This window comes from Impatiens glandulifera, chromosome 2 (genome assembly GCF_907164915.1).
Source record: "Impatiens glandulifera chromosome 2, dImpGla2.1, whole genome shotgun sequence".
Lineage (NCBI taxonomy): Eukaryota > Viridiplantae > Streptophyta > Magnoliopsida > Ericales > Balsaminaceae > Impatiens > Impatiens glandulifera.
In genome coordinates this window covers 1072558-1086562 of record NC_061863.1, presented here as the reverse complement: position 1 = coordinate 1086562, position 14005 = coordinate 1072558, and the positions used below count along the sequence as shown (strand labels likewise).

At 29.0% G+C, this 14005-nt stretch overlaps 3 protein-coding genes across 3 annotated transcripts; all 3 read right to left on the bottom strand.

Annotated features, from left to right (window-relative positions):
- Window positions 1-6084: 6084 nt before the first annotated feature.
- Window positions 6085-10384, bottom strand: LOC124928189 (ethylene-responsive transcription factor 2-like). Its single transcript, XM_047468719.1, has 3 exons — window positions 10374-10384; window positions 10114-10166; window positions 6085-6527 (listed from the first exon to the last, which is right to left on the bottom strand). The coding sequence occupies exons 1-3, from the start codon at window positions 10382-10384 to the stop codon at window positions 6085-6087; spliced, it is 507 nt and encodes a 168-aa protein (XP_047324675.1).
- LOC124927968 (homeobox-leucine zipper protein HAT4-like) lies at window positions 7986-8886 on the bottom strand. The gene is made up of 3 exons (XM_047468479.1): window positions 8676-8886; window positions 8432-8511; window positions 7986-8331 (listed from the first exon to the last, which is right to left on the bottom strand). Exons 1-3 carry the CDS (start codon window positions 8814-8816, stop codon window positions 8124-8126), a joined length of 429 nt encoding a protein of 142 aa, XP_047324435.1. The 5' UTR covers window positions 8817-8886; the 3' UTR covers window positions 7986-8123.
- A 292-nt stretch (window positions 10385-10676) lies between the features above and the next one.
- LOC124927364 (COP1-interactive protein 1-like) lies at window positions 10677-13977 on the bottom strand. Its single transcript, XM_047467770.1, has 3 exons — window positions 13871-13977; window positions 12548-12841; window positions 10677-12158 (listed from the first exon to the last, which is right to left on the bottom strand). The coding sequence occupies exons 2-3, from the start codon at window positions 12816-12818 to the stop codon at window positions 10702-10704; spliced, it is 1728 nt and encodes a 575-aa protein (XP_047323726.1). The 5' UTR covers window positions 12819-12841; window positions 13871-13977; the 3' UTR covers window positions 10677-10701.
- Window positions 13978-14005: the final 28 nt, after the last annotated feature.

Sequence of the window (14005 nt, the reverse complement as noted above, 5' to 3'; positions counted from 1 at the left end):
GTTTTCGTGACTTCACCACTTTAAATACAAAATGATTAGTCATGGCATATTTATATAGTCTCAGTTGAAGTTCTTTTATTATCAAACAACGCACCGACTTTCAATACGGTTTCACTAGTTATTGTCATCGCAAATGAGGGGTTTTTCGATGATAGGTTTGTTAGGTCTGTTGATGGTGTAGTCATTGATGCTCTTGCACTAGATGGTGTACCCATTGATGCTCTTGCACTAGATGGTGTACCCATTGATGCTCTGTCACTAGATGGTGTAGGTATTGATGATCGGTGAGGCGTGCGTGCAATTGCTGGTGCGACACTAGTAGTAGCTTGCAAATCACTAACTCGTTCATAATTAAAGTCACTAACACGTTCATAATTAACTAGTTCATAATGAGCCCGTTCATCTTTTCCTTCTCCTCCTTCATTTTCACTTTTAAAGACAACCTATTGAGAAACACTCTAAGTATAGTTTTTTGAGTAAATAGTGGTAGTACACTATCTTGACTTGGGTACTTCTTTACTATAAAGACACACAGTGGTGACGAAGTGCGACCAGAAATCAACCGTGATAAATAGGTCCACAAATCATCATCTTCATCAATAACAATAGGGGGAAGTTTTGGCGGAACATCATATATGACTTCAATCACTAAATCATATGTAGACTTTTGCACGTTAATCTTCTGATAAATGATATCAACTAATTCGAAAAATGTAGTATTTTGGAGTATATCCAAAGTTTTGCATGATTTTGCACAGAAAGACCTAGCACCATCAGCTGCAATTCTCCACTCTCCATTATACACAACAAATACTTCAACAAATACTTCAACTGCATATGAAAACAATAATACTATCAATCGAGAGACGCAACCGTACCATTGAAATTCAATTACTAATTATAAATGGTCTGGTCGCGAGACGCAACCGCTTTCGCGAGATGCAATTGGAATCCGCTACAATGGAGGCATTTATACCAATCAATCCCTAAACCTAACAAACGGAATGCGTTCAAAGAAAGAAATAAACAATAAGAGTAGGTCAAAGGAAGCATACATTTGCTAGTACCGGACATCATGGTTGTCTGTCTTTCTGGGATTCTGACGTCAGGGTCCATTTATTTTTAGAGAGAATGAGGAGAAGGGAGAAGAGAGATCAAGGAAGAAAGAAAAGAAAAGAAAATGTGAAGAAAGAGATTTTTTTATTAAATAGGAAGGGCATTGTGGACTTTTCACAATGCACTCAGTTACGTCTCGCAATCGGAGGTTGCATCTCGCAACGGGGGCATTTTCGTTAAAAATAAATAAAATGTGTCATCAGCGCATTTAATTTTATGCGCTGGTCAAAAAGTCAAATACCCCATCTTTAAGGCAATTTCGTCAAATTTACCGTTTAAGTAGTACAATTTTGTTATTAAATTTGAGTTTTTTAAGATTTTTTTTTTATTAATTCTTAATACCGCTTCTATATGTACGATTAGAACATTTGCAGGAATTTGAAATAGTGTTTAAATTCATGTAAGCTACCTTCCTTTTTTTACTAAAATGATAAATAAATAAATGATAGCAGCATATATTATAAATTATATTTATTATTAGAATATTTTTACAATAAATGATCTTAGAGAGAGTATATTTTATTCTAAATATTAACTTTATGAATAATTTAATTAATATATTATAAAATAAATTATTATGTTCTAACACTAAATTATAATGCTTGCATTCTATTTCTTTTATTAATTAACTCTTAGGTATCATATATTTTAATTATTTCATGTATATTAAAAAATGAAAAAAATTTATTTAAAGACAACCTAACAAAAAAAACATGAATATAAGAGATTCTTATTAAGTAATAAGAGATATAATTTTATGTTTTTATTTATTATTTACATTTAAAGATGGTAAATAAATATAGTCTACAAAGTCAATTTTTATATTAAATATTTATTGAAATTATGATGTTTCGTACTTGTGCCGATACGAGCTATAATCGTGTTTAGTATATTTTTGTGTAATCACTCTTAGAATAATGATGTTGTGCAGTTTAATTAGACCTTTCGAATTTTAATTTATATTTAACTTTATCCTTCTTCCTTTTAGTTATTTAGTGCACTTATATTACATAGATTTTTTTCAAATTTGTATCTTTCAATTTATTTGTTTTATTTAAAAATAATAATTAATATAAAAAAAACATATATAACTGCATCTGAAAGAGTTAATGACTTTTTTTTTTATAGTTTAATTAGTAAAAGATGCATTACTTGCTTGTCTTCACCATTGAATTTAGGGTTTTTGGTGTTCTATTTGTGTGAGAATCCTTCTATTCAAGTAAAGCTTTTGGATTTTTTTTTTTTATGAATAAAACATTTATTTTATTTATTTTTTTAATAATTGTCTTAGAGAATTACAACTATTAAAATTTGGAATGAAATGTTTTTTTATTAGTTAGGCATTTTACATTTTTTATCTTTAATAAATTGAAAATGAATTTAGTATAATTTTTGGTTAAAACTTTTTATTTTTCTTTACTTTTAATGAAATGTTTATTTTATTTTTTTTCATTATTAGGATTTTAAAATTAAGTCTAATAGTCTAATTCAACTTTCATATTAAATATCTATTTAGTTAAAATTGGGAAATTAAGGTTTCTAATTTTATGATATTTAAAACCTAACATTTTAGTGTTTTGATTAGAACAAATTAAAAAGACAAGTTTTTCATTAACAAACAGGCAGTAAGAGATTCTAATGCGGTGACTGTTTACACATAAGAGGATATGTAATAATTTAAATATGTAATATAACTCAACTATGTAAGAAAACAATATTATAATATTAGTTATAATAATATATATATTTTTTTTATTTCCCCCATTAATGTTATTAACTTCTTAATATCATTAATATATAACTTGACTTTCTTATAATCTTTTCTCATTCTTAAAAAGATATATAAATTTATGTCTTTAGTTTAATATTTTATTTTAAAGACAAAAAAATTGTTGTTAAAAGTAATTAATTCCAACATTTAAATAATAGTAGGAATTGTGTTGTAAAATCCTTGTACTTGTGTGCATACTCGTGATCATGTCCTTTGTACTTTTATATCTAGAGTTATATGAAAAACTGTGTTGGCCCATGCACGTAAAACTTGTGTGATCGGAATTATGTTGTTTTATACTGGAATGGAATTAAAATAAAAAAATGGAAAGAAAAAATTATGAGTTATTAAACTTAATTTGCCAAATTAAAAAACATATATGGAAACAATCAACCTAGAACACAGGATATACTATTCATCCTTAAAATTACTTAAACTATTATAATATTATAAATTTTAATCTATTATAATATACATATAACTTTTACCAATAACAAATAATAAAATTTTATTTTATTTTGGGCCTAGAATTAAGCCCGTTACAACTTTTTATATATATTTTTCACCATGGGCCCATAACTTTTATCAACAAAAATAATAATAATTTATCTTTATAATAAATAATACATAATTTATTTAGATTCTTAATTATTAAAATGTAATTTTATATTTTTAAATTTAATAAAAATAAAATATAGGTATTTTAGTTGATAAAAAAATAATTTAATCGTTAGAATGGAATTAATATGATAGATATAATTTACAAAATTAAACAAAAATTTTTTAAAAAAATTAAAAAAACCAATATCAACCAAACTCTTGAGGAAATGTTCATAATGTTATCACATATATTTTTTTAATTTATAATCTTTTAATTATAAAAAATAAAAATAAAAAATAAAAGAATTATATGTTTAAGTTTTGACGAAAACAAACTGCTTGCCTCAATAATTTGAAATTAAACATATAAATAATCAAATTATATGGCAATATAAGAACAATACATAAATAAATTGAAAAATCTCGTATTTTATTATAATAATCAAATTATGTCTCTGTTTAGTTGGGTAATGAATACTCAGGAATCCTGAGAATTTGGGGCTATGCAAATTTAAATTTTGGACCTTAAAGTAATAAAAGAAAATAAAAAATTTAACAATAAAAAATGAGATATAAATTATTAATATATTATAATAAGGAGATAGGAGATAAACAAAATTATTTTTATAATATATATTTAATATTAAAAAAGAAAAAATAATATTAATAATATAATATTATTAAATATTAAAAAAATGAGGGCCTATAAGTGGGAGTCATGTGCAACCTTACTCCAAAATTTTAATATAATACTATTAAATATTTTAGACTTTTGAATTTTTTTTAATCCAAATTTAGTATATTATGGCTTTAAAAGACATCAGTTAAATGCAAGTTACTTTTAAGAAACTATCTTTATGTAATGTATGTTCTACCATGTCTGTCCTCACCTTTGAGATGTCCTATAAACAAAACAAGGATTCAACACAATAACTTAAATATATATAATAATATTTCGTTTCTTAAGTTTATAAATAAAAAAAATACTTGGGTTAGAGTTAAAAAAGAAATAGTTATTGGTAGATTTTTATTGATTTTTATAAAATTTTGGGTTTCCCTTAAGATGGATCACCCTAGGCCAGGATTTGTTGGACTTACCGCTTATGTCAGGCCCAAGTTACATGGGCTCTTTCCAAACCAATGACTAGTTATATAAATGTTAAATAATTATAATGAGTTCAATAGGTCCATCTTTCATCATTCTAGAAAAAAAGAATCAAGATCAAAATAGCCAGACTATATTTTAAAATTAAAATAATAGACTAATTATATTTATATTTTTAAATAATACATATTTCATTAAATGTTATTAGTCCTTATATAAAGAACACATTCAACCAAGGTATAATATAATTAGTTCTAATAAGATACCAGATCTAAATATATGCATTTAATTTACAAGTAAATTTTTCATGTTTTGGGATATTACAATATTGAATGATATTTATAGAACATACTCAAAAACTTAAATTGTCATGTTAATTTATTGAATTTCATCATTGGACTTTAAAATACTTTAATTAGCTGAGATCATTTTAAAAGAACATAAGAGTAATTTTGTTAAATATAGACCTATACAAAACAATATCTTTGTAAAATGAAGTATAAAGAAACAAAAAATGGAATTTTGCTCTTAAACATGAAAGGAACACAATAAATAACTTAATTAAACTTAAAATAATATTGAATCATCACGTTGATTCAAAACCATAACCAATTTCGGGTTCTTATATATTATTCTTAAACCTCTGTTTAAGAGAATCATAATTGTCTTATCGAAGATTAAAAGTTGAAAGAACTATTCATAAATTTCAACTGAAACCAAAGACTAAAATACATAGATTTGGATGATCTAGGAGAAGGGTAAAAACCATTCAAAAAAACAAGATTCTCTGTAGTCAACTATAAGAATGTGAGTTTAAAAAAGATTTGGAGTGAAACTTAAAAAATAACGAGAAAATTATGGATAAAATAAGAATAGATATATAAATGTAAGTTTTGTAAATTTTTTTAAAATTAAATAAAAGAAGGGGTAATGTTAAATTTAAAAAGTATATAGTAATGTCATATTTTACTGTAAAAACAAAATTATATTTTCGAGTCTTTGCTATGATGGAATGAATCAAGGTACTTCTCATAGTTCAAAAGTGTAATCCCGGTTCGAACCTCAACTTAGTCTCACCCAAGCAAACTCTCATATAAATTGGTCAAATTCAATCATCATCATGATGTAAGCCAGCCCGTCAAACCTTTGGGTAGGACATCCGGGAAACTCATTCTCTTTTAGCTAAAAATTAATATTCTTTTTCTAATTTTATAATCTATTTATAAAATTGGTTAAGTTCAGATAATAAAAAAATTAGTATGAGTAGGCAGCCCACAAGTCATGAGCTCGATATAGTAATTCATTGATTTTAGTTATAAAAAAAAAACATTTTTGAGACTTTAATAGTGTTATTTTCTTGTCAAAGAAAATTTGTATAAAAATCAACCGGTTCACGCTTGAGAATAGACAAATAAAAAAGTTAAAGTTGGTAAACATCATTTAAATAAATATTCCTAGTTGATATTATTAACCAATCTTTATAACATACAATTCAACATATCTTATTTCCTCCTTTTTCATCATCTTCCACCTCATTTTTCACCACATTCATCTTCCTTTTTCTCTTATGATCTCCACTTCGATCAATAATCGAAGAACACTCCTTAACCCTAACCGGTTCAAGGTTCCCGGAATTAATCCTATGTGGAAAATTAAGCATAGCCTTTGAACCCCTAATCCTAAAAGCCGCCCTATCATAAGCCATTGCGGCTTCCTCAGCCGTTTGATAAGTCCCAAGCCAAACACGGCCACCATTCTTCATCGGATCCCTTATCTCCGCCGCAAACTTCCCCCAAGGACGTTTCCTAACTCCCCGGTAACGCCGTTCTCTAACCGCCGTTTCTATGCCTTCGCCGGGATTTGGAATTATGGGTAATGTGTCGGTTAGTAGAGACATTATCAACATGTCACCGGAATCGTTTTCTTGAAGGGGAAATTGGGGGCAGTAATATTTATTCATGGAGTCTATAAATGGAAAGTCGGCTCCTTTTTTAGACATGGTAAAAAATAGAGAGATCTAGTGAGATTAATTTGTAATAATTAAGGATGTTTATATATATATAGACTATGATTATAATTAAGATAGTTCTGGGAAATTTACTTGAATGACTTTTCTTTTATATATTAATTAGGCACGTGCATAAATTAATTGTAACCTGAATTAAACATTGACTTATGTTAATTTGTTAAGGAATAGGATGTTCAAAGATGGCGGGAACCTTGACTAATTTATTTTTAATTATTATTCACTGGTGCATGAAAACATTAATTATAATTTAAAACACCTTTTTATTTATATTTGTATTTGAATTTAGAAATAAAATATAGATTCCTTCTAGACAAAAATGATGTAATATTATTTATTTTGTTAGGTAGGGCTTTGATCTAATAATATTATTTATTTTGGAAGAATACTAGCCTTAATTATATTTGATAAAAAGAATCAGAGACTAATTAAGCATAATTATGAATAAACTAAGACATAGTCCAAAAACCATGAGCGGAGAAACATCAATGACTCATATTTTATTTTAAAGAAGAGATTACATATTTTATAGGCCAATTACATCTAAAGAAAGGTGTAAAAATCAATGAATTAGTGTCAATTGGTATATAAACTCAGATAAGGTGTACCGAAAGTAAGTTTAGGAATCCGACGCGGCATGCTATATGGGTAGGAGAGATTTTTTTTTTAAATGTCACATTTCGGAACCCAAAATGTCAGTTTTTTTTTTTCAAATTCTGACATGGTGTCACGTCGGATTTGTGATCTTGTTTTCGCTGTCTCTTCATTGAGTTTATCATTCCTCGTGTTGAAATTAGTATAACCCATGTGTTTTAAGTGAGAATCAAATTCATAATCTTTGATATTTTAGAAATTATTATTTTTACTTGAGCTAACTTATTAGATTATTTTAGTTATGTATAGATTTCATTCCAAATCTTCGTTAAAAGGGGTCGTGGCTATTGAAGTGGACTAATTAATCATCCCAAATTAAAACGGATAAAAAATACAAACAATATAATACCCTTATTTTTATCTTAGTGAGGACTTACGTAATCAACTAAACCTTTTTTTTATCAAGATGTAATTTTTATAACGTCTCAAAATTATATAATTTATTTTAATATAATACTCTTAATATGAATAGAAAATAAAACTTAATTTAGATGGACTCTTATTAATTAATTAACTAGTTGTCAAGATTGAACTTGTTTATAACTTATTCATTACAATGTAGTTTAATCACTCATACTTATCATTTTATTTGATACAGATTATTAGACATATTTATTAAACGCGGTAACTTGTACGTTAATGTTATTTAACTAAATCATATGTTAAAATAGTCAAATTTTAATGTTAAAAACATATATATATATATATATATAAAAGTTAAAATCATAGTTTTTATTTCCAAATAAGTTCAAAACTTTCTAATATTTCCTAGCTAGATGATAATTAAATAATAATAGTTACACATCCAATTTCCCAGATTTACCCTTTCAAGAACAGCTAAATTACAATCTTTACCGCCGGCGGTGAACGCCGCCGTTCTGACAAGAGGTGCATAAGTTTAGAATAATAGGAGGAGACATTTCCATGTGTAATCCATTTGTCAATTTAAGGGCCCTCAGATCTTCAACTTCTATTTTCAGCCGTTGATTCTCCTCCGTTAATGATTCCCAGCATCGTTTTAGAATCGAACAGTCGATCTCTGTTTGTTTAAGCTTTGTCCTGTTTATATGTTAATAATGGATGCTGAGTAAATTAAACTATTCCGGCGGGGTATAATTGGAAATATATATATGTTTGATTTATATATATATATATATACCTTGCTCTTCTGTTTTGGAACCAGACTTCTACTTGACGAGGTCTTAATTTAAGATGTTTTGCTATACCCAACTTTTGTCTCTGCAAAATCCCATAAATACCCTTCATTGTAAATTATGTTGGTTAAAATTAATATAAAATATTATTGCAAATGATTGATGTTGGTTTTTTTAGTTTATATTATTTTCACTTTAATCTTTTAAACCAATTAATTAAAAATAATAATAATAATAATATTGACTTACCGGATTGAGTGTGGTGTTTTGCTTAAAACTTTGTTCTAGAAAAGAAGATTGGTCTTTGGAGAGACGAAGTTTCTTTCTATTAATGTAGTCTTCTTCCTCGCTGATCGTGCCATGATCATCGTTGGTAAGCTCTGGTTTCATCGGAATCAGATTATGATGATCGGAGAAACCCAAACTTAGGCTTTAACCCAAATCTTGATGATTCTCCATCTTCATTGAATGTTGCAAAAGAGAGAGAATGTTGTAGAAGAGAATGGAGAAAATGATGAGGTTAAATAGAAATTATTAAGGAAGATATGTGGTTTCATCAAATTTCAATCATTAAATGATGGTGTACCACAAATCAATTATGTTAAATCATGCCTTTATATAAAGTTATGCTAGGCTTAAATTTTTTTTTTAAAAGAAAATTATATAAATTTTTAAATTTGGTTTATTACTAAGTTTATATCATTTTGTTACGACGACAGTAGAGATATCTTTTAAAAAATCGGTGGATGCGATCAGTGAACTTTTGTTAGACTTTATGTTTTGTGAACATTTTTTTGTTTATGTGTTCATTATTGATTTCAAATGGTTAAACACTTAAATTTGTTGTGTTTTGGGTGTATTTGACGACTATGTGAACACTCGTGTTTTTGTTTTATTTTTTTTTGTTAAGTGTAAACTATGTATTTAATTAATTGACTTTTTTTAGAAAAAAAAAAACAAGTTTATATAATTTTGTTTTAAAATAACATCTTTTAAATTTATAAAAAAAAATTTTTTTTGTCCATCTATACATTACAAAATATACAAATTACACTAATCTAAGGTTTTGTATTTTATTGGTTCATTGAGAATTTTGTTAACTAACACTATCATCACAAATATTAAAAATCAATCAAGTAAAATAATATATAAAATGAAAGACAAAAAAATAAGTTAGTGTAATTGGAAGCATGAAATTGCATGGGAAATTTAATAGTGGATCCCATTAAATAGAGAATAAGTCAAACAAAGGAAAGTTCCCGTGGGTTCACAATGACTGGGTGGCTTGTTTGATTTCGGTTTATTTAGAATTTAAATTAAAAATGAGTATAATTATTTTTTTTTAAAATTTTATAAAATTTAAAGAAGTGACTGAAATATAAAAAAAAAATTATGTAAAGATCCAAAGGGATTTTCACATCTACTTATATTAAGTTTTCGGAATTTTTTAATCAAAAAATATATTATTTTTAATAATTCAAAATATTTCAAATATTTTTATACAATTTAAATTTTAAATATAAAAAAATATTATAATAATTCATCAATTAAAAATACAAAACTCATACAGAGAAGGAATTGAGGTGGGCCCATCTTATTCGCGGTGATGATTGGCGTGACTTGGCTTGGCTCGGCTCGGCTCTCACGTGTTTATTTCCCAAACTACACACCAAAATCCGTCTCTCTCTCTCTCCCCACATGTCAGTACACGAGGCTTCCTCATAAGTGAATTGCACGGAACTAAAAAATTATTATATTTTTTTAAATACTTCATTCTTATCCCTTGTTTTTGCTTAAATGATTTTTATATCATTTAAATAAATAATTAAAATAATAAACTCTAAGTGTGTTTGATGATACATTCCAAAATTCGTATTAAAAAAACTGATGTTTGATTAGATTGCATTAATTAAATACTTAAACTGAATGTTTTCATAAAAAATTCACACTTTAATCATCACTCATTATTATATTTTTAAAACAAAATTCAACCAAACATACTTATGAAAAGGCCAATGTTTAGTTATTTTTTTAAAATCCAACCAAACAAACTTATGAAAAAGTTAACACATCCTCTTATAATTATGTCTACATTACCTTGAGAATTTAATTAAGAAGAAAATAAATTAAGGTATATATATATGTATATTAATTATGAATATGGAATTTGAAAATTTATTATATAGATTACATATGAATATACTGTTTTTCAAAAATTAAGTTTGAAAGAAAGAAAGAAAAGAAGGGAGAAAAGGAATTACTAACCTTTATTTTGTCATGAAGAATTGCATCCCTTATTAGAAAGAACCCTTTTGAAATAATCCCGACTGCTTCTATGATAATCAATCCAAACACACAACTGTCTGATAGCTTCTCTTTTCTCTTCCCCAAGAGCCATCATTCCTTCTTCTTTCTCCTTCACCACCTTTTCCAATTTCCTCACTTTATTCTCCACCTTCCATACTTTCTCTCTATACCCCAACACTTCTTCTTCCCTCAAATGCAACTCTCTTATCAATCCCTGTATCTCTGCCTCCACTTCCTTCGCTTCCTTCCTTTTCCTCCTCGTCCATTCCTTCGCAAACACAACCGCGCATGATGTACTCGATATCCTGTTCAGTAAATGCTCGCTGTATTCCTCGAATTTCATCGCCGCCGTGTTTAGTTCGTTCATCATCTCGCTTGCTGTCCAAGCTACCAACTTCATGCTATCGCTATCCAAGTATTTGTCTCTTGCCGTTCTGTAGACCTCGCTGTTTTCCACGTGGAGTTGTTCGGCTACCTTTATTCGTCGGCTTAGGAATCTTATTTGATCTTCTAAGTTTTTACGGAGTTCGGATGATGCCTCGTCGATCTTTTTATCCCATGATTGTTTTAATTGCTTGTTCTCCTCTCTTAATGTTTCTATGACGTGCTCGTGATTATATGTTTCGCTTTTCAGGTTGTTTAGCTCTGTTTCTAGATTGCTGTTTAAGGCGCTTGTTGTCTCAAGCTTCTCGTTGGATTCTATCTTCTGACTGTTTAATGAATGGACCTCTTGTTGAAGGAAACTGACCTGATCCATTATGTTCTTTACTCTGCTCGACGCTTCGTTGTTTTTTTCTTCCAGTTGGGATTTTTGGGATCGAATGTTGTCCAATTCGAGTTGAAGGTCGTTTGAATGTGCGGTCAAGAGCTCCATCTTGGATCTTGAAATGCCATCGGTTTCTTCAATCCTGTTCAGAAGAGAGGAATGCGTGTTTTCGTGCTCTGTGATGTGGTTTTGTAGCCCAGAATTCCTTTCCTCCATTTCTTTGATCATTTTCTCTAGTTCCTGTAGTTTGGTTTGGGATGATGAATAATCATGGCCGATTGCTTCCTTTTCGTCTGTGACAATGCTCAGTCTGTTTCGCAGCTCGGCCAGCTCTGAACTTGGGGTTTTGAACTCCTCTTTGGTTTTCGGGGTGGTGATTTCGATTCTGGGACTGTTTTTTCCACTCATGTTGTCTGTGGAGTAATATGAATCCGAGTCTGAGCTGTAGTTTGAGATTGATGTTTCTTGTTCTGCAATACGGGCTTTTTCTATTAACTCTCCAGCGAGATTATCGTAAAGTGAATGCAGCAAATGATACTGTTTGTGAATGTCTTCCACGAGTTGAATAAGTTTGGATTCTTTGTTGGAATTCTTGTCTTCTGTTTCTCCTTTCTTTGTCTTTATGAGCTTCATAATGTCTGAAACTTTATTATCTATTTCTGCACAAACCAAAAACATAAAGACATAATCTTGCTTATTAGAATCAACATATGATTATACAACATAAGAATTGACAGAAATAGGCAAGAAAGCAAAACAAAGAGACTAAGAGAAAGCTAGAAGATGAAATAAAACTGTCATAAAGCTCCATTCCAATAATACTATGTCAAAACATGCTAAAAGGGAGAAGCTAGAAGAAAAAAGACTAAGAAAATACTTATATATGATCAAAGATGGAAATGAATTGAATGGTAGTTATAAATGAATTCAAAGATTTGATTAATGATTTTCTTTCATTTTTCAGATCAATAACTGAAATTTGTATAATAATGGGTGTATGATCAACACAATAAAATGAAAAGTGTGTTAAGTTTCCTTTTCAACATACCATTTCTAGGAACAAGTGAAGCGTGGTTAGCTCCATCCGGTTGCTTGCACCATGATAATCCTCGTTCTGGGAACAATGCTGATTGAAGAGCTTTATATTGCATGGTTCTAGTCAAAGAGCTATTCCAGTGTCTCCAATGATCTAACAATTGAGGTGGTTTTGATGGGAAATGTTGTATACCTAGTTTGGTGTTCTTTAATTGATCACTATTGTCATGATCAACTTGTCTACCGAATGATCTAAGTGATTCCCTCCAGCGACTCTTTGTCATCTTCAATCAGCTTGTCCAGAATCCTGACAAAGAAAACAGGAGTAATGCAGACATGTCATTTAGATATGATAATACAGAGAAGCTAACATAATTGTTTCATAATCACAAACGCCATTTTCAAATCAAAGAGTTTGTTCAGTAACTTCATCATGGACGATTTACATCCTTTCTAATAATATGTGTGAAAACTTACAAACATGTATTCAAAATTGAACTGTGAATTTACTTACTAATTTGAACATGAAAAAATAGTTGGCCATGTATGTGCACTAGACATTTACACACAATCAGATACCCTAAACATGAAGGAAAACTGAGACCTAATCAGGTGAGTAGTTTGGATGAATCCAGTTCTACAAAGCACAATACCTAGGCATTAACGCTTTTTCTACATCTTAAACCTAGATTTCAATCAATCTTTCCCACACTTAAACGAAACTATTAGCATTTCTCCAATATAAACATCTAACAGAACGTATGAATCTCTGTCCTTATCATTCAAACACAGAGAAGCTAGCACAATTGTTTCATAATCACATACGCCATTTTCAAATCAAAGAGTTTGTTCATTAACTTCATCATGGACGGACGATCTACATCCTTTCTAATAATATACGTGACAACTGACAAGCATGTATTCAAAATTGAACTGTGAATAAAGAGTTGGCCATGTGACATTTGCGCACAAGCTAGATTTGTTCTCCACAATCAGATAACCTAACAGAGACATTCAAACATAAAGGAAAACTGAGACCTAATCGGTTAATTAGTTTGGATGAATCCAGTTCTACAAAGCACAATACCTAGGCATTCACGCTTTTTCTTCATCTTAAACCTAGATATCAATCGATCGCTCCCACACTTAAAAGGAAACTATTATCATTTCTCAAACATAAACATCTAACAGGACGTATGAATCTCTGTCCTTATCATTTCAAATAAGATAACTGCACAAATATTTCTAGAATCGCTTCTCAAAATGTATACATATCATCTCTATGCGTCAATAATTCTTCGATCAATAGCGAAAACCTAAGAGATAGAAATCATACCTGTAGTTTGCGCGCTGCGAGCTTCATATCTGAGACGAAAATGGCGATATGGATGACCGATAGAGAGAGAAAGAGAGAGAGAGAAGAACGGTTAACAGAAACTTCTGTATGCGAATAACTAACTCAACGCGCCAT

Coding starts and splice junctions, on each gene's coding strand:
- LOC124927968 (XM_047468479.1), bottom strand. CDS start 8,816: ATGAAACCAGAGCTTACCAACGATGATCATGGCACGATCAGCGAGGAA. Junction 8,512..8,675: donor AAAACACCACACTCAATCCG/GTAAGTCAATAT, acceptor GGGATTTTGCAG/AGACAAAAGTTGGGTATAGC. Junction 8,332..8,431: donor TTCCAAAACAGAAGAGCAAG/GTATATATATAT, acceptor ACATATAAACAG/GACAAAGCTTAAACAAACAG.
- LOC124928189 (XM_047468719.1), bottom strand. Junction 6,528..10,113: donor TACTGACATGTGGGGAGAGA/GAGAGAGACGGA, acceptor ACTGCCCCCAAT/TTCCCCTTCAAGAAAACGAT.
- LOC124927364 (XM_047467770.1), bottom strand. CDS start 12,818: ATGACAAAGAGTCGCTGGAGGGAATCACTTAGATCATTCGGTAGACAA. Junction 12,159..12,547: donor TTCACTTGTTCCTAGAAATG/GTATGTTGAAAA, acceptor TGGTTTGTGCAG/AAATAGATAATAAAGTTTCA.